Source organism: Rhamphochromis sp. 'chilingali', assembly GCF_963969265.1.
Source record: "Rhamphochromis sp. 'chilingali' genome assembly, chromosome: 18".
In the NCBI taxonomy this organism is placed as follows: Eukaryota; Metazoa; Chordata; class Actinopteri; order Cichliformes; family Cichlidae; genus Rhamphochromis; species Rhamphochromis sp. 'chilingali'.
Genome location: NC_137945.1, coordinates 11,078,651 through 11,098,879, shown reverse-complemented (window position 1 = coordinate 11,098,879; position 20,229 = coordinate 11,078,651). Strand labels below are relative to the sequence as shown.

At 45.6% G+C, this 20,229-nt stretch overlaps 1 protein-coding gene across 2 annotated transcripts in view; it reads left to right on the top strand.

Moving 5' to 3' along the window:
* ralyl (RALY RNA binding protein like) overlaps positions 1–20,229 on the top strand; it is a 145,776-nt gene that overhangs the window by 53,037 nt on the left and 72,510 nt on the right. For both annotated transcript variants that reach the window (XM_080865569.1, XM_080865568.1), the window contains exon 2: positions 13,354–13,627. In XM_080865569.1, the coding sequence (XP_080721695.1) occupies positions 13,372–13,627 (256 nt within the window). In that variant the 5' untranslated portion in view covers positions 13,354–13,371. The remainder of the gene's footprint in view (positions 1–13,353; positions 13,628–20,229) is intronic.

Below are 20,229 nucleotides of genomic sequence, written 5' to 3'. Positions count from 1 at the left end.
TCCACTGCACCTAAAAGATAGAAATTTCCATTCACAAGCACATCAGACTTGATGAATTCTTCTGGTTTGTAAACAATAATGTATGTATGTATATGCAAGTAGTTAGTTCCACCTGTGATTGATTTCTTTTGTTATTTTGTTTCTTGTACTAAAGTGAATGATTTCAGCTCTTTCCCACCCCTTCTGAAACGTCTTGATTTTTGATGTTATTTTTCTGCTTGCCCATTTTGAGGAGGTGGAAACATCCAACTGCACTGTGGATAGAAAGCTTTTAGATATCCCGTGGAGCTATGTTCCATAGTGGAGAGGAAGCTTTCAAAACAATCATGCAGAGTGGGTTTTATATCACCCCGATGCTATTCTTACCAATCAGATTGGATTAAGAGCAGACAGAGATTGATCTATGCTGCGCTCGAGAGCTCACTGTGTTTGACCAGATTACTTTTAACTCTGTGCAGCTGTATACTACCATGGAAAGAAATGAAATCTTGTCAGTGCAATTGAGGTGTTCCCCTGTCAGTCACAAACAGCAGACTCCCCCTGGATAATAAGAAATTCCTCTTGTATATCATCCAATGTTTGCTATGCCCCGGCACACGGGAGTTTTTCCCATCATATTTTACCCATCACTTTCGTGCAGGTGAATGAGAGCCAACTGAGAAATGACTCCATTTGCATGTTAGCTAATTGTATCGTTCCTTCAGGCTTTCTAATAGTCAATGAATTTTCTGAGAACAGAGTTCAGGGGAATAAAAATGGTTGGCGCTGCAACGCATAGCCACTATTTGTAGTGAAATGAGGTTTGCTGCAGGTAAGAGGAAAAGGGGCCCAATGTGAAGGGTTGTGGTATTGAAGTAAGACAAGATGTATGAGGTACATAGTCTTTCTTCCAAGGCTATAACCACCCAAGAAAGAAAGAAATGCTCAAGCATAAACTGAACAAAAAAGTAATAAAAATTAGTAAGCACAGTCTGCTTTTTTTTTTTTTTAAATAGCATGCTGTGCCACATAAATTACACACAGGAGTATTGTATCATTACTGTCATTGCTTGTACTTAAAACTCATTTCACAAGTAAAAGCACACTAGAGGAAAAGTTCAGTAATTTATTAAACAGGGGTTGCATAACAGACGTCATTATTGATGAAATTTTGTCCATGAGCAGAGAGCTAATTGATAGGTTTGTAGCTTGAACCCATCCGCTGGAATGTTGAAGACAATATAATTACACTGCAAAGCAAGACACAAGTAGGCAAGCTTCTTCATGTTTCTCGTGCACGGGAGAGAACCGGACAGGCACCGTTCCTTCGCTTGACCCCAGTTGCTCTCGTCCGTTCTCCCGTACCACTGTTCTTTTATTGAGGTTACATGAATATGCATAAGTTCATTAACATATGACGTCTACATACACACAAAGAGTACCTTGCCTGTGTGTGTGTGTGTGTGTGTGTGTGTGTGTGTGTGTGTGTGTGTGTGTGTGTGTGTGTGTGTGTGTGTGTGTGTTATATCTTCACTCCGGGTTACTAGTATAACAATGATACTCGGACCACGACGTAACTTGCGGTATTTATTATAACGGAGCAACTTAACATGGAGCTAGCCCGAGCAACAGCCGAAAAGCATCATTTCCCCTAATGCATCGGGGCAAGCCCACTACGGATCCTGTTATAACCCAAAATACACAACATCTCCTCCCCTCTTACAAAGGATGTACTATGAAATAAACAGGTGATCTACTCACAAACTTCAGTCTTCACTGGCACATGACAGTAATAGCCTCACAAACATTTCACCTCTTATTAACTGTAAGGTTACAACACCAACTCTTTTAATTGCTATCTTGGGGAGTGAGGGTGGACTACCTCAACCTCCCCCATGACCCATGGGGATTATTCTGCCCCGTTCATTTGGGTCAGGTGCCATCTAATAACTCAGACGAACAGGAGGCCGCCGCTCTCTATTGGGGTATCGGCGGTCTGTGGTAACGTCAGTCTGTGTGCTCTCTTGTGGAGCCTTTGTTCCTGACACCGAAGATGTCTCAGTCTCTCTTACAGTCTCCTTTACAGGTGGAACCACTGTTCCTGATGTGGTGGAGTTCTCTACTTGTGTGTGTGAAGGGGCTGACGAGTCGATGAGTGCATTTTCAAGATCTCCGCAAGACCCTTCTGCAGACACTGGTGCGGACCGGAGTAGCTGATCCACGTGTCTTCTCCAGACTCCATCGGCCACCTGAACTGTATATGAAACTGGACCAGTTTGAGCAATGACAGTTGCAGGAACCCACTTGTGTACTCCTCGGTAGTTCCTGGCCTGCACTGACTCGCCGGTGCTGAAGACTCTGCCCTTGACCTTTTGACCCCTGTACATGATTTGTTTCTCTTGTTGTTTTTGTACAGTGTCCTTCACAGTTGAGGGTTTCAAAAGATCAAAGGTAGTGCGCAGATCTCTTTTGAACATTGCGTTGGCAGGAGATGTCCTTGTGGTCGCATGTGGACTATTCCGGTAGTTAAGCAGAAACTTGTGCAGTCTCTGATGCAGTGTTCCTTGGCCTTGTGATGTTTTCAGTGCATGTTTCATTGTCTGAACAAACCTTTCTGCAAGACCATTTGTTGCAGGATGGTATGGAGCTGACGTAATGTGCTGCACTCCATTAGCCTGTAGGAAAGCCTCCATTTCCTGTGAAACCAGTTGAGGTCCATTGTCAGAGACTATCTGAGTAGGAGATCCAAACCTACTGCACATTTCTCCTAGAGCTTCTATGGTCTTTTCAGTGGTGGCTGATTTCATGATGGTCACTTCAGGCCATTTACTGTGTGCATCAACAGCTACAAGAAACATTTTGTCCTCGTATGGACCTGCAAAGTCAATGTGTACCCGATGCCATGGCTCCTGTGGGAACTCCCAGGGATGAAGAGGAGCAAGTGGTGGGTTGTTCCGGACCATCTGACACGAAGACATGGGAATGATGACTCTCCTCCCCCCACAGCAAACATCCCGCCTGAACAGAAAGCTCCGCCCGCTTTCCCAGGAAAGCCTTCAGGTCTACACCCTTACTTGCAGGCAGACCCTTAATGATCCAGTCCAGCACTGCTGCCAACACAGGGTCATTTCTGGACGCCTTTTTCACCTGCACAGCCGAAACAGGTGCTGTCTCTACCTCCCTGAAGTAGAGGATCTCAACTGTGTCAGAGACGGGTTTTTTAACAGGAAGGGGTAACCTGGACAACCCATCTGCATTGCAATGAGACTCCGATTTGCGATACTTGATGTCATAAGAATGTCCTGACAATATCAACGCCCACCTCTGGAGACGTGAAGCAGCAAGAGATGGAATCCCTGTATAGGGTCCCAGGATGGTTGTGAACAGTAAACAGTGTAAACTTCCTACCGTACAGGTACTGGTGGAATTTCCGAACACCGAATACAATGCTCAGCGCCTCTCGTTCCAGCTGAGCATAGTTGGACGCTGCTGTGTTTAATGTCCTTGATGCGAATGCAATTGGCCTTTCTTCGCCATTTGGGAGAATGTGGGAAATCACTGCCCCCACCCCATAGGGAGAAGCATCACAAGCAAGCTGAATTGGGAACTTGGGATTGAAGTGGGTTAGCACCTCAGATGCAGTCAGTGAATCCTTTGCCTTTTGAAAGGCGTCTTGGCCGCTTGCTGTCCACTCCCATGCTTCTTCCTTGCGTAGCAGGTTGTGCAGTGGTTTCAGGAGTGATGCCAAGTTGGGTATGAACCGTCCGTAGTAGTTCAACAGCCCTAAGAAAGACTTTAACTGACTGACATTTCGTGGTGGGGGTGCATCCACGATTGCTGTGATCTTCGAAGGTGCAGTGTGAAGTCCATTTGCATCAATCACGTGCCCTAGATATTCCACAGATGACTGGAAAAAGTCACATTTCTCCTTACGGACTCTCAATCCGTATTCCTTCAGCCTCTGAAGGGTCGCATCCAAGTTGCGCAGATGCTCTTCATCATCTGCTCCTGTACACAGGATATCATCCAGATAGCATTGCACACCAGGTAATCCGCTCAGGATTTGATCAATCGCTCGTTGAAACAATGCTGGAGCTGATGTGATGCCAAAAGGCAACCTGCAAAATCTGAAAAGTCCCTTATGTGTGTTAATAGTCAACATGTCACGTGACTGCTCTTCAACGTGCATTTGCAGGTAAGCTTGGTTGAGATCTATTTTGCTGAACTTTTGTCCTCCACTCAGACCAGCAAATAAGTCATCAATCAGTGGAAGGGGATACTGCTCTGCTGTTAATACAGGATTCACGGATACCTTGAAGTCTCCGCAGATCCGGATTCCGCCGTCCTTTTTGGGAACTGGAACGATGGGCGTGGCCCACTCGCTGGTCGTAACCGGCTCCAGAACACCATTCTTGACCAATGCGTCTAAATTAGACTCCACCTTGGGCCGAATGGCGTACGGCACAGGTCTAGCCTTCATAAAGACTGGCTTGGAGTCAGGCTTGAGATGCAGCTTCACTGTAATTTTTTTCATGCTGCCCAGCTCCTCACGAAAAACCTCCTGGTGTTTTCCCAGTATGGCCTGTAGCTGAGAGGAACCATGCGACAGCTTTCTCACCTCTTGCCAGTTGAGTCTGATTGTTTTGAGCCACACACGTCCCATTATAGCAGGGCAGTTCTTCTGCGTAACATACACAGGCAGCTTAGCAGTTTGGCCATTGTATTGAACAGTCACCTCTGCCATTCCTTTCATAGGCACTCGATGTCCAGTATATCCTTTAAATACTGTGTCGGAGGGTTTGAGTGGAAGGTGCTTCAGACATGTCCTATAGACATTATATGACACTAGTGATGCTTTTGACCCAGTGTCAATCTGCATTTTTACAACATGTCCCTCCAGTTTGGGCGTGACCCAAAAGCCGTCTGAGGTTTCGTCCACCTTCAGTATTCGCACAGTATTTATTGCAGACAACACTTCTTCATCTGAGGAGTCATTTGCTCTATCCTCATGAAGCTTAACTGTGTGAACATGTCTTTCTTTTTTGAATCTTGCAGTGCCTCTTTTATTCCCAGGCTTTGAGCCCTTATCCTTGCACCTTTTGTTCCTGCATGCCCGTGCTACATGACCTTTTTTTCCACAGTTGTTGCAATCCATTTCTTTGCACCAGCAATCACTAGCAAGGTGTCCTAACTTGCCACAGCGGAAGCATGGTCCCTGTGCATTTGCTTTACCATTGTCTAGTTTGTGTACTCTGTCTGTAGCATGTAGCGCATGGGCTTCTTTTGATGCCATTTCCATGGTCACACTGATATTAATTGCCTTCTCAAGAGTCAAATCACTTTCCGTGAGCAATTTCTTCTGTGCAGCTTCATTTCTTAAACCACACACGAGTCTGTCTCTTAACCTTCCTGCCTTCTTGGGACCTTTTTGTGCCACTGCTATGTGTTAAATGGCTGCCATTTCCACTGTGTTCAGTGGAATATAACCAAACTTGCCACAGGATAGTTTTTACCTGTCAATGTTAATATTCCAGTGTGAATTCCTTAAATCAGCCTAAAATGGCTGAGCAGCAGAAATCCCCACACCCATCACCCTGGGGACCATTTTCTGCCCATTGACTTCCATTATAAACGCTATTTTTCAACCCCAAATTATCATCATATGATTTTATTTTTTCTTCTTTTCTTGGATGTCAATGAAGACTCAGGGCCTTGAAGTTTTAATTTTTAAATTGCAAAAAAAATGCAAACAAAATAATGGCAGGTCAAAATGTATGTTGGTGCCAATCTTTGGTCCATCTAAAGGCCTACTTATAATGACAATCACATATTACTTCAACTGGTTTTTTGTGGAAATATTTAGTTTCGTTTTTTGGTTTTTGGGGCTTATAACACAGGGCGCTCATGTAATAACACTGGGATTTGAAGGGTTAAAACAACGAAAATATAATTAAAACTTTACATGAATATTTCAGGGAGAAGTAGTTTTACAAGGTTGGCTAATTTAAAGTGGAATAAAATATGGATATATGGTCTTTTTATGGCGTGGCTGAGAATGGTCCCTAGGGTGATGGGTGTGAGTTTTTTAAAGGATGGCAGGAGGGTTAATGTGTCATTTAAAACATCTTTAAACTCACAGTGTTCAGCTAATTTGCGTAACGATGCAACGAACATTGTGACAGACTCACCCTCTTCTTGGTTTCGCTTGTGAAACTTGAACCGTTCAGCGATCACGAGGGGCTTGGGCGAGAAGTGTTTGGTCAGTGTGTCCACGATCTCTGTGAAACTTTTACTGCCTGGCTTTGCTGGCTGTAGCAGGCTCCTTAGCAGGGTAAAAGTCTTTGGGCCTATCACACTCAAAAAAATGGGCACCAGTTTAGCATCCTGTATGTCGTTAGCCGCAACGAAATATCCAAAACGCTCCGTATATGAGCTCCATTGCTCCGTGCTTTCGTCGAAGGGACTGATAGGGCCAGTAACTCCAGCCATTACTCGGCTCCTGGTTGAATGGCACTCTTCCCCTCACAACTGTTCCTTTTCGTAACGTCTCTTTTATCCGTTTATGTTTTGGTTAACGTCACTTACGGAGTCTGCCCTCGTCGTCCTGTCCGCTGTACATTCCTCCCCGTTTCGCTGAGGAGAAAAAAAAACGGCATCCACCTTCGCACACCGGTAGCGTCGTCCTACCTCCCGCGCCGTCTAACACCAGGTTAGCGCGAGGCATCAGCAGGAAAAAAAATGTAAAACTCCAAAGCGGACTGCAGCGTCGGTCCAGACGTCCTCGTCGCCACTTTTGTTATATCTTCACTCCGGGTTACTAGTATAACAATGATACTCGGACCACGACGTAACTTGCGGTATTTATTATAACGGAGCAACTTAACATGGAGCTAGCCCGAGCAACAGCCGAAAAGCATCATTTCCCCTAATGCATCGGGGCAAGCCCACTACGGATCCTGTTATAACCCAAAATACACAACAGTGTGTGTGTGTGTGTGTGTGTGTGTGTGTGTGTGTGTGTGTGTGTGTGTGTGTGTGTGTGTGTGTGTGTGTGTGTGGACTGCTGATCAAAGGGTCAAACATCCTTGGTCAGGAAGAGGGTAGCCTCCCCCTCACCCTAGATGGTTCATCCTAGATGACACGGTGAGGAAGTCCTGCAGTTCATCTAAACAAAGAGCACTTAGACTAGAACAGACGCAACTACGTTAATCCTGCCATAAAACAATAAGACATGGTATGACCTCTCATGCTCCCAAAGTGCTGTCTAATACACACAAAGTTTGCAGACTATCAAGGATCAAAACCTCTACCAATCTACAACTAATTACAAAACTCTAAGCATATATAAGTAAATATTTCTAAGCATAAATGACAATCAACAATACAAACCTAACACTAATGGATGCACTTCATCCATTAGAATGGGGTTCAATTAAGAGCTGTGATTTTTAGGCCATGTCTTGGGACTGTAACACCTATTTAACGTATTAGGAGGTGGTGAACGTGAGTAAAACAACAACGATCCTTTTAGCTCTGCTTTGGTCTCCACCACCTTCTCAGTGTCATGACAAACAGGTTTTGTCTCTGCGTTTTAAGCTTAATATTCTTTATTATTTAGATTCAGGAAATAGTTTATTCTTTCTTGTTATTAGTTCAAGCTTAATTTTGAGTCCTGCTTTTCTGTACCTTCAGAGATTTTCAGTTTCTTTTGAATTCTGCAACTCAATGCAACAATGTTACATTTCCTGGTTGCTTTATCTTTATGCTCCCAGTTTAGTCTTCTGGGATCCCTAGCCTTCAGCTCTCTGTCACTGGAAACCTAGCTCCTCTTTGTGTCTATAGTTTGTTATTTGTGTCTTGCTGTTCATATTTTGTTAGTGTCATACTGTGCTTCTGACCCTCTTCCCCAACTGCACCACCTGAAAGAGGTCTTTTGTGTCTGAAATTGACATAACATTGAGGGGAAAATCTGGTTGATGGGGTTAAGACAAGGCTACAGTAGTGTTTTTTGTTTTGTTTTTTTACATCATCCTCTAATTTTAGTTAAAAAGCTAAGGGCAGCTTTGAAGATGAGATTATAATGATTATAATGATTTAGCAGCCTCTGAAAACAGTAATTAAATATTTAAAACCATAAATCCCATTCATGGTTTAGGTTAGCAGTCAAAAACATCTCTTACCTTAAGAGATGTTGCTCTCTTACCCCATGCAATTAACTGCTCAGAGAACAAAAAACAATGACTTGTGATAGTCATAAACAGTGAGGTTGTGTAAATGTCCCATTGAACAAAATTTATCTCACATTTATAGCACTTCAAACACCCTATGCCAGCAAAATTAGAATGGCTCCTCCTCCTCCTCCTTTTTATAGGTCCACTTTGCAGTGGTGTAGCAGAGTTGAAGCTGAGGCCGGCACTGTGTACCTTGACTCATAAAGCCAAAGGGCAGCAGCTGATTGAAAATGTGGAGAGAATTAGTTTTATGGCTTCCTATCTTGGAGACTGGAGTCCTTTTTTTTTTAGATGCAAATAGAATAGTGGAAAGTGCTGTATAGCATTAAATGTGTTTACGCCCTTTATTCTGTTCATATTAAATTTAATTTCCGTAACTGTTCCTTCACCTTTAAATCAGGCGAAATGTTGGGAGTGCTGTTTCTCTTTGGATCACAATTGTTTCAGCCTCTGACCACACTTCACAAAAGTGCACATATTTATGGCTGGCTGCACGACTGAGATACTCTGCGGCCTATAATACAAATAGAGCTGTTGATTTACAAATAGGATTTTTTTTCACAGTTGTTGCTGTTGCTTTCACGGGCAGAAAGACACATTTTAAGTCAAGATATAAATGGAAGAAATCTTTGAAGCAATTATTCTAACTTTGCGGTACACGGTGGCAACGCTTTTGGAAAAGGTGTATCGGGTTACCTTTCTCTGTTCTGTTTCAGCGAGCAGCTTCTTCGGCCTTTCCTCAGCCCGTCGAGCTGCCTAGGCAACAATCAGAGCAGAGAGGCTGAGGCATCGTGAAGAGAAATGTACAGTGGTGGAGTGGTAGGAAATTACAAAAGGAATCAATTCAATGAGTTCCCTCCATGAAAAAAAATGTCTATAAATCAGGCAGAGCCAGAGCCAAACAACAACCTTTTAAGAGCCTGTCTACCGAGGCACAATGCATTACAGAGCAAGAGAGAGCTCAGTAATATGGCTACTTCTGCACGAAACCCTTTCTTTTTTCACTCAACCGCTAACCCAACACAGCAGTGCTGTCAACTACATAACCTTGATGCTTTTTCTACTGACCTTATTTGTATGTCTTTATCATTGCCATGATATTGGGCTTCTCTTACAAAACATATTAGAGGCAAAGCATGCTGCGCTTTTCTGTAATGCCAGAACATCAAAGTGTTTTTTTCCCCAAAGGAGACGTCCACCTTTTGAAAAATGTGGCACTTATTCTGACACGACCACGCCGGCATGAAAGTGAAAATGAAGACTTATCTGTCTTCACCTCTTAACTGTCAAAAGGCAGTACAGTTGAAGCTGTAATCATTTTTAAAGAGTGGGCTTTGAACACCAGGTCGTTACTTTTCCTCTAAAAGCAGTTTGCAGAGCACGTTTCTGTTTTTTTTGATAACAAATATCAGGTCCTCTAAAACAATTCTTTTTCCAATTACATTCCTGGTTGAATATCACTTCCTGCGCTGTTTTCCCATGTTTCTCCCTGTGACGCTATCACCTCAGAGGACAAGAAGCTTAATGGAGGTTGTAAATATACTAAAAGGCAAGGTCAGCAGGAAAACCACTGATGGAATAAATTAGTGTCCCGTTCTAAAGAAAACAACAGAGAAGACAACATGAAATATAACAGTAAGAAGGGGTAAAGTGGTCCGAAGGCCAGTATCCACTCCTGATTTATTAAACTAGAGAGGCAACCTAACCCTTCTCCACTGATGTGTCATGTTCCCTGTGACCTGTCCATGAACATCCATATGGCAGGAGTGTCAGACTGGGGTTTTGAACTAGCATTAGGTGGTCACTGTGGTGCTCGTTTGAGTTAAGACATGCATATCTGTGTGCCTGCACCACATCAATTTTCAGTGTCTGCCACTGATAAATGACAAGGCCACTTGAGGGCTGGTGAGCAGGAGTTTATTCCCACATGTGGCAACGTGCAGAAACAGCACATCCATGCAACACTGTAAACCCGAGCTGCTGTGTGACCACAGTAGGTGCAAATAGTCAAAGAAATAACATGAGACGTTAGGTGATATAACACATAAAACATGTGTTGCCAAGTGAAAGAGTAGCGGTAGTGTGTGTTGCCTGATCCCAGACTCAGGTGTAATGGATGCATGACACAGAATATTTCCTCTGTAAATCGCATGGCTGTTCCACTTTACTGGTTGACTGGGCAGCTTTCTTCTTTATCTACTGTGGCTTCAGTGTGTGAATTGCATCCTTTTCAGAATTATTCTCCTGCCACATACAGCCAATTGCCGAACAAAGTTATTATGGGACAGCACATCACAATAAAACTACACTGTGTAATTGTGCAGAGATTGACGCTACGCAGTGGGCAATCAAAGCTGCCGCGCCGTAGGAGTCTACAGCCGTTTGCATTGGAAATTATGTTTGGTAAAGGGAAAGAGACTGCCAGTCAGAAATGTGTACGTGTGTGCGCTTGTGTGTTCGTGCACGATATTCCAAGAACATCAGCGTTACCTTGGTTACTAATCCTATTTACTGAGGATTGGATCCATTATTCAGGTTCTTCGTCTCAAAGCTGAATAGTTGTTATCACAGTGTGTCAGGGACAGAGACTCAGAGCAGGCAAATATTAAATATGCAGTGTTTTCTTCACAATATTTCACAGTATTTAATGGACTAACTGTAATCCATTTTGGAACATAAACTGTAATGAAAACCAGGATTTTTCCAGCTATAAAAAAACAAAACGACATGCTTGCAGTGAAAAGAAAATCAAAGGAAAAACTGGTGGAAAAATTTGGGGGGATCAATTTACCTATCTGCTGTTTGATAACCGTAATTAAACATACAACAATGATCGCTCAATAGTGCATCCTTTCATTGGGTAGGCATAATTGCCCCGATGCTGCGACCAATCATCTTTCGTGAAAACTAACATTCAAGCCGTGAAAAGGTCATTTAGGAATAATTGCAGAGGAGGCCTACAAAAGCTGAGGCTAATGTACGTTGATAACTTGACAGCACAGAAAAGTCTGAATAAAACTGTAACACGAATTACAGCCCACGCTTTATGTGATCAGTGAAATGGCACACAAAGCATTAGGGATGCAACAATATGGGTATTGAGATAGCAAAGCTTTTTCACTGACAGCTACTGTATTTGGTTTCTCACAAAGCGGAGAGAACTGCTGTGACATTCACATATTGTTGCTTCTTCTTATGCTCCTCACAATCATCCAGTGGTAGCATTTCAACCATGAAAAATGTGGCTTAGGTAAGCAGTTGACTGGCCAGTGACATTGTACTTTACATACAGAGAAGGAAACCTTCAACAACAACAACAACAACAACAGCCTTTTCAACAAAAAGGTGCATTAAAAAAGTAGAACCCAACTAGGAAAAAGGGTAAAAGTTTAAAAGTTTAGTAAGTTTTAAGAAAATGATATGTTGCTATCAAACAAGTCATTTATGTTTATCATTTACTAAAAACTAGCTATAATTTGAATTTAATATGATAACATTGGTACATATAATAACACACAGCATTGGACCCGTGCCACAACAACAGTAAGGCCAATCTCACTCCCTTCTTGGTGTCATTTAACCAAAACCACAATCTTATCCTAAAGCTATTAAGTAGGTTTGACACCTAAACTATCTAAAACAAAAAGGGCAGTAAAAGCAAAAGTAAACACAAAGTGAAAATGATTGTGTGTTATTGACTAATTACACACAGTCTAAGTCCATGTAGTTACAGCACGCACAGTTGTGTTATAATAGACAGCCAATTTGTGTTTATAGATGATCTATATAGTATTTATTAACCATTTGCAGAGCTTAGAAACATCAATCCAGCTCCACCTGTCAATGAATGTGGAATGGGTAAAGATCATGCATTCAGACTGATTCAGGCCCGGCTCCAATTCCTATCCTGTCATCTCCCAGCACTCTCTGCCCTGATCCACTCAGAGTGGCTTATTTTGTCCAACACAACCTGTGTTCCTCATTCAAAATTGCTCATCCTTCCAAAATTACACCGAAAGATCTAAAATCTAATTAAACAACATGTAGATAGTTCTGTAAAAGTTGACATGGTTGCCTTTACTTCACATTTATGAAAGAATTGGAAAGTTGCCCTACTTTTTTGAGTTAAACGTGAAGTACTTATAGTCGCTTAACTCTAAATATTAACAGAGGCCGTCATTCATCAGTTACAGAACAATTATTATTAAAAGATGTGTAAGCATTAAATAATGGTGCAATTTCATTAACAGTAAAAGCTTTATTTTTATTAAAAATGAATTTTCCATTCATTAACTACGGTTAATATAAAGTATTACTGGAAAAAAGTAATTATCCTGCGTTTCATGGAGCTCCGGTGTGTAATATGAGTAAATAAATGTCAAATGACTCAAGTTAAATTGAAGTAATTTTAAGTGTATGTAAAATATCTGTTTCAAAATCTCCTTTCCAGAAGTTTGACTTTTACTTCATCTTTTTTTCTATCTAGTTATATTTCATGTCACATTTCGTGACAGTGGATTTGTCACCAGCCAATCACATGCCCCCAGCTGGGTCAGTAAAACATCCATTCACAGCAATGCTGTCAGTTGCTGGAGGAATCACAGAGAGACTCTGTGTGTGTGTTTTACTCTTTAAAGTAGTTGTCTGACTGAGAAACATAAAACCACGATGCCATGTTAGCCAAGGTCACAAACCAGCACACCGAGCTGGCTGGGTAAGTAAGTAAGAAGCACATGTATGTGATGAAGAAGCAATGATCATCATTCAGAATTGGCTAAATTTAGTGTTGTTGCAGCTCAAGAAAGGTCAGTTGTTAAACCGTTATATTTTTTCTTTCCTTTTTTTTAAACTTGCAGTGTTTTTGATTTCTCTAAGCAGCAGTTAGGTAACTGGTGACAACTCTGCAATCATGAAATGACTTCTTTAAGAGTATTATTGGATATTTTACTGATTCTGAATTAGTTCCTGAAGTTCTTCAAAAACGGTTCCATCTATAATTGTGCTTATTTATTTGACTATCTGTGTCATTATGTTATGTTAAAAAACTAATATTAAACACTTCCTTTGGAGCAGAATTAGCTGGAGTTGGCCTGCCCGTCCTCTAAAGCTTTCCCCCTCCCCTCCCCCTCTGTCTGTGTCCCAGGAGGGCAACTGGAGGAGAATGACTGGTAAAACTCAGACCAGCAACGTGACCAACAAGAATGACCCTCGTTCCCTCAACTCCAGAGTCTTTATTGGCAACCTCAACACAGCCATCGTCAAGAAGACCGACATAGAGGTCATCTTCGCCAAGTATGGCAAGATAGTGGGTTGCTCTGTGCACAAGGGTTACGCCTTTGTACAATACATGAACGAAAGGAACGCCCGAGCAGCAGTGGCGGGGGAAAACGCCCGTATCATTGCTGGACAGCCTCTTGGTGAGTCTTTGCTTTGTTTTTGTTTTGTTCTTTTCCTCTTTGCTCTCAGGTATCTATCATTTGCTATGCAGATTTTATTAGTATGAAAGCCCAGTGAAATATAGCCTATACTGTACTTCACAAACACTTTCCTCTTGAAATACAGAGGCTTGATCTTTGCTGGAGGAATGGATTGTCTCTCTCGGGAACAAAAACTGCCTTAGGCATCTTTCAGGCTTTTAGTTTAGAGCCTCTCTTGGCTCCTAAATGCTGAAATGTCTGTGTTTGTTGTCATGCTGTTTTTGAGAAAATCCCTGCTGAATCATTTAACTGATCCACTAGTGGATGTAAGCACAGTTTGATTTTAAAATTTACTAAACATCAACTTGCAGAAAGTGTGTCAAAGTTCTTGTGACATACTACTTAGAGCGGAATGGAATTTATTATGTGGCATGGGATGCACCTCCAATATGCTGTGCAAGCACTGCTACTCTACTGTGCGTGCACTTTTTGTGTTTTATGTTGTTGTTGTTGTTGTTTGTGGATCGTGAGTGGGAAAACTTTTCATATTTGGAATTGTTTTGTTCCTGGCTGGCAGGCAAAATGTTTAAGCAATCAAAAGACGTGAGTCAAAAGTTAACTTTTTATACAAATGGAAACAAATTAGAAAAATACCGAAGAATCATTGTTATACGGTTTTGTGTGTCTTCACTCCAGAAGCAAACAAAGCTACAATTTAAGTTTCAGTGTTGAATTAAGTTTTGTCTCTGAAGGGCATTGTCTGGGGTCTTATCTTGTTAAAACATCTTTGCGAAGCCTAGGGGTGAATTGCAAAGATACAGCGGAGCACATTCCTAGACACTACTGCTATCAAACATAATTTTAAAATGATCATGACCAGATAATGCTGTGCATGCAGGCAGGCGAGCAAGAGTCCTTTTGATTAAATTCTCTGCAGCAAGTTTAGTGTTTCAACTAGGGAGCCTGGGCTCTGCAGTGAGTGCAATGTGCAGGTTTTACTGAGTGTTAGTGTCACGGAGGAGCAGGGAGGACTCGGCGCAGACTGAAGTCTCAGAAAAACAGGTTTATTTACACACTCCAGGTGCACTATATACAGGTGAGGGAGAAGGGGGCCAGGGTTCCCAGGGGTGCAGAGCGGGGTCGGGAAAAGCGTCCAGAGTCTCCAAACCAAAACACGAGAAATCTGCATACAGAGAACAAGGGTTAGCACGGAACTTTTACGGACAGAGCTCAAAACTGGCTGAGGCTAAAGTAGCACTGACGAGCGTTATTCAATAGTCCAGCGGCGAGGTGCTCTCAGTCACTGCCTTAAGTAGCGGGAGCAAACAGGGTGAGGAGCCACAGGTGATTGCCTACAGGTGGTGGAGGCCGGGAGCTCACAATGAGCTCCGCCCAGGCAGCGAGCAGAGAGAGAGGAGAGAGAGAAAAGACAAAACATAACATGTAGCCACACAGGGCCAGCCGAGCAGGCACGGGGACCGTGACAGTACCCCCCCCCCCCCTCAACGGGAGCCTCCCGGCGACCCACCAGGCTTACCCGGATACCGACGATGGAAGTCCCGGATCAACTCCTTGGCCAGGACAGCCGACCGGGGCACCCAGGACCGTTCCTCCGGCCCGTAGCCCTCCCAATCCACCAGGTACTGGAAACCCCGTCCCCGGCGCCGAGAGTCCATAATACGAGTGATGGCGTACACCTCCTGACCATCCACAAGCTGGGCGGGCGGAGGGGCCCTAAGAGGGGGGCACAGCGGGCTGGAGAGCACGGGCTTGACCTGAGAGACGTGGAAGACGTTGTGTATGCGCATATTGCGCGGCAGCTTCAGGCGAACAGACACCGGGTTGACAACAGAGTCAATTTCAAAAGGCCCAAGGAAGGTGGGCGCCAGTTTCTTAGACTCAGCGCGAATAGGCACAAAGCGAGTGGACAGCCATACCTTCTGACCCGCGGCGTATGCAGGGGCAGGGGTCCGACGGCGATCAGCGAGGGCCTTGTTTCGCTCCTTAGTTCGGAGCAGGGCCGCTCTGGTAGTACGCCAGGCCCGACGGCACCTTCGGAGGTGGTGTTGCAGAGAGGGGACCGCATGCTCTCCTTCAAGAGCAGGAAACAGCGGCGGTTGGTACCCCAGAGAAGCCTCGAACGGCGACATTCCCGTGGCGGACGACGTGAGGCTGTTATGAGCGTACTCAATCCACGGTAACTGGTCGCTCCAGGTGCCTTGGTTGTGGGAGACAACACAGCGAAGGGCAGCTTCCAGCTCCTGGTTGGCACGCTCCGTCTGTCCGTTGGTCTGAGGGTGAAAACCAGATGAAAGACTAACCTTTGCGCCCAGGGTCGTGCAGAACTCTTTCCAAACCCGCGAGGTGAACTGAGGGCCTCTGTCGGACACGATGTCGTCAGGGATGCCGTGCAGCCTAAACACATGTGCCGTGAGCAGTTGAGCAGTCTCCAGTGCGGTCGGGAGCTTTATGAGGGCAACAAAATGTGCAGCCTTAGAAAAACGGTCCACAATGGTTAGTATTACTGTGTTACCTGAAGAGGACGGCAGCCCCGTGACGAAGTCCAGGGCGATGTGGGACCAGGGCCGGCCAGGAGTGGGGAGAGGCTGGAGCAACCCGGACGGCGGTTGGTTGGGACGCTTGTTTTGAGCGCACGTGGGACAGGCGGTCACATAGTCTCTAGTGTCTTTTATCAGGGAGGGCCACCAGAAGTAACGTTGCAAGAAGGAGATCGTGCGATGAAGTCCAGGGTGGCAGGAAAAGCGGGCGGTGTGACCCCACTGGAGAACACGTGACCTGACGGACGTGGGAACATAAAGCCGCCCTGGTGGGCCCGTCCCTGGGTCGGGTTCGGTGACTTGCGCCTCGAGGATTTGGGATTCAATCGCCCAAGTGACTGCTCCGAACACGCAGGAGGAGGGGAGGATGGGCTCAGGGTCAGGGTCTTTCTCCGTAACGGTGAACAGCCGGGAAAGGGCGTCAGGTTTTACGTTTCGTGACCCGGGCCTGTAGGTGAGAGAAAAGTCAAACCGTGAGAAAAACAGAGCCCACCTGGCCTGCCGGGAGTTGAGACGCTTTGCTGACCGGATGTACTCCAGGTTTTTGTGGTCTGTCCATACAATAAAGGGATGCTCAGCGCCCTCTAGCCAGTGCCTCCATTCCTCTAGTGAGAGTTTCACAGCCAGCAGCTCTCGGTCCCCGATGTCGTAATTCCGCTCCGCTGGTGTGAGGCGGCGAGAGAAGAAGGCACACGGGTGGAGTTTACCTTTAAAGCGCTGAGACAGGACTGCCCCAACCCCCGTCTCCGACGCATCCACCTCCACCACGAACTGTTGGTTGAGGTCAGGCTGTTGAAGGATAGGAGCGGTGGCAAACCTTTCCTTTAGGCAGGCGAACGCCTCCTGGGCTGGCGGGTCCCACTGAAACGACACCTTCGGGGAAGTAAGTCTTGTGAGAGGCAATGCGATCTTACTATAATCTTTAATGAAGCGCCTGTAGAAATTGGCAAAGCCCAAAAAACGCTGGAGCTGCAGGCGATTTGGGGGCTTGGGCCAGTCTAGGACTGTTTGGACCTTTGCCGGGTCAGGCTTCAGATTACCTTGAGCGATGATGTACCCCAAGAACGCCACTGAGTCTACGTGGAAGTCACATTTCTCCGCCTTCACAAAGAGTCTGTTCTCCAACAGGCGCTGGAGAATCTGTCTCACATGGACTTCGTGCTCCTTCACAGTCTTTGAAAAAACAAGAATGTCATCGAGGTAGACAAAAGCACAGCGGTTAATAAAATCCCTGAGGACATCATTGACTAGCGCTTGGAAAACAGCAGGGGCGTTCGTCAGACCGAAGGGCATTACCAAATACTCAAAATGACCAAGATGTGTATTGAATGCAGTCTTCCACTCGTCTCCCTTTCGAATCCTCACTAGGTGGTAAGCGTTTCTCAGATCGAGTTTGGTGAACACTGTAGCCCCTTGAAGTAGTTCAAAGGCAGAGGAGAGAAGGGGCAGCGGGTATTTGTTTTTGATCGTGATTCTGTTGAGGCCACGATAGTCTATACACGGCCGGAGGGTTTTGTCTTTCTTGCTGACAAAAAAACCCCCCGCACCTACAGGAGAAGAAGAGGACCGCATAATGCCCGCGGCCAGCGAGTCGGTGATGTATTTCTCCATTGTCTCTCTCTCAGGTTGGGTGAGACTATACAAGCGGCCAGAGGGAAGCGGCGCCCCCGGGAGGAGGTCAATGGCACAGTCGTAGGGCCTGTGGGGGGGGAGCATTTTTGCTTTGTCCTTGCTGAATACTGCTGCCAGGTCGTGATAGACAAAGGGAACAGCGGACAAATCGCACTCCTCTGTGGGCTCAACTGTGGTTAGCCGAGTGACCGGGGGGGTGGCAGTTTTAAGACAGTTCATGTGGCATTCCACACTCCACCCCGTAACACGCTCTTTCTTCCAGTCTATCTGGGGGTTATGTTGCACCAACCAGGGGTAACCTAACACAAGTGGTGCAAACGGTGTCTTGAACACGAAGAAGCTAATCCTTTCAGTATGGTTACCGGAGAGTGTGAGAGACAAGGGTTCAGTAATATGAGTGATGTCCGGCAAACGTTGGCCTGATAAGGCAGACACACGGAGCGGATTAGGCAAAGCTGTGGTAGCAACGTTCAGCTTTGTGGCTAGTGAGATATCAATGAAGCTCTGCTCAGCACCAGAGTCTATTAATGCAGAAAGAGGATGAATCGCTGTCTGTATCATGAGCTTTGCGGGCAATGTTAAACGTGGATGGGAGTGTTTACCAGACAGGTCGCCCACCAGTACCCTCTCCACTACTGGTGGGCGCGCTCTTTTGCCAGAGCCGGGCAGGTGGAGATAAAGTGACCCTTACGGCCGCAATACAGGCACTCACCAGCGGAGAACCGACGCTGACGTTCCGCGGGTGAAAGGCGGGAGCGTCCTATCTGCATCGGCTGCTCTCCTTCCTCGCCCCCGCTGTACTCACGGGCTCCTCGTGACTCGGGGGATGGGTCTCTTGTTGCCCGCGGCTCCCGCGGTGCGTGCCTCCGCACGCTCCGGCGCGCACGCAGCCGATCATCCACCTGAATACACAGCGACATAACAGCCTCCAGAGATTGAGGGAGTTCACGCATCATTAATTCGTCCTTTAGGTCGTCATTGATGTTGTTTAGTAACGTGGTCCTTAATGCCTCCTGCCCCCACTTTGTTTGCGCTGCCAGGGTCCAAAAATCAACAGAATAATCAGCCATGCTGCGCTTACCTTGTTTAAGGTTGAGTAAGCGGTGACCGGCGGCTTCTGTGCTGGAGCCCTTATCAAACACAGCCTTAAACTTGGAAAGGAAGTCAGCATACGTAATTACAGGGTTTGCTTGAAGTTGAGCCTGCGCCCAGGTCAAAGCACGGTCACGTAACAGCTGAACGAAATAGGCAATCTTGACCTCATCGCTAGAAAAGACATGTGGCAATTGGCGAAAATGCATAGCGCACTGCATCAAAAACCCCGCGCACTTCCCCAGCTCCCCCGTGAATGCCTCAGGTGTGGGCAACAGCTTATCCAAAGACACAGAGGAGAGAGGTGGTGCAGCAGCGCTTGCAGCAAAGCCTGATGTTACCTGAGGAGATGAGGCAGAGGCTGGGCGCTCCGGGGGGCTCGCCTCGGGGGGGCTCGCCTCTAGTGGTGTTCGTTGGGCGACGGCCAGAGCCAAGGCGGCCACCTCTCCACTGAGCCGGACTAACATCTGCTCATGCCGGTGTAGTAGCTCCTCCAAGGTAATCGGGGCCGGGGCCGAGGAAGCAGAGTCCGCTGAGTCCATGGTTGGCTGGACTATTCTGTCATGGAGGAGCAGGGAGGACTCGGCGCAGACTGAAGTCTCAGAAAAACAGGTTTATTTACACACTCCAGGTGCACTATATACAGGTGAGGGAGAAGGGGGCCAGGGTTCCCAGGGGTGCAGAGCGGGGTCGGGAAAAGCGTCCAGAGTCTCCAAACCAAAACACGAGAAATCTGCATACAGAGAACAAGGGTTAGCACGGAACTTTTACGGACAGAGCTCAAAACTGGCTGAGGCTAAAGTAGCACTGACGAGCGTTATTCAATAGTCCAGCGGCGAGGTGCTCTCAGTCACTGCCTTAAGTAGCGGGAGCAAACAGGGTGAGGAGCCACAGGTGATTGCCTACAGGTGGTGGAGGCCGGGAGCTCACAATGAGCTCCGCCCAGGCAGCGAGCAGAGAGAGAGGAGAGAGAGAAAAGACAAAACATAACATGTAGCCACACAGGGCCAGCCGAGCAGGCACGGGGACCGTGACAGTTAGTCATAATGCAATAACAGTAAAAAGAAATTAAACCTTCTTTCAGTGCTAAGGACCAAATTAACCATTTGGTCCTTAGCACATCTTAAAATTAACTAAATGCAATCTCAGATGAATTCCAAAACATGGTATATTACACTTTGTCATTATTTATATAACAAAAGTCAAACCAGATGCAGAAGCAGTTTGCAGAAAGCAAAATACATTCTTACAGCTTCCGTAAGAGACTTTAAGAGACTAAGTAGCAGTCAGGTGCTGCTAATCAATGCACTTGATAATTAC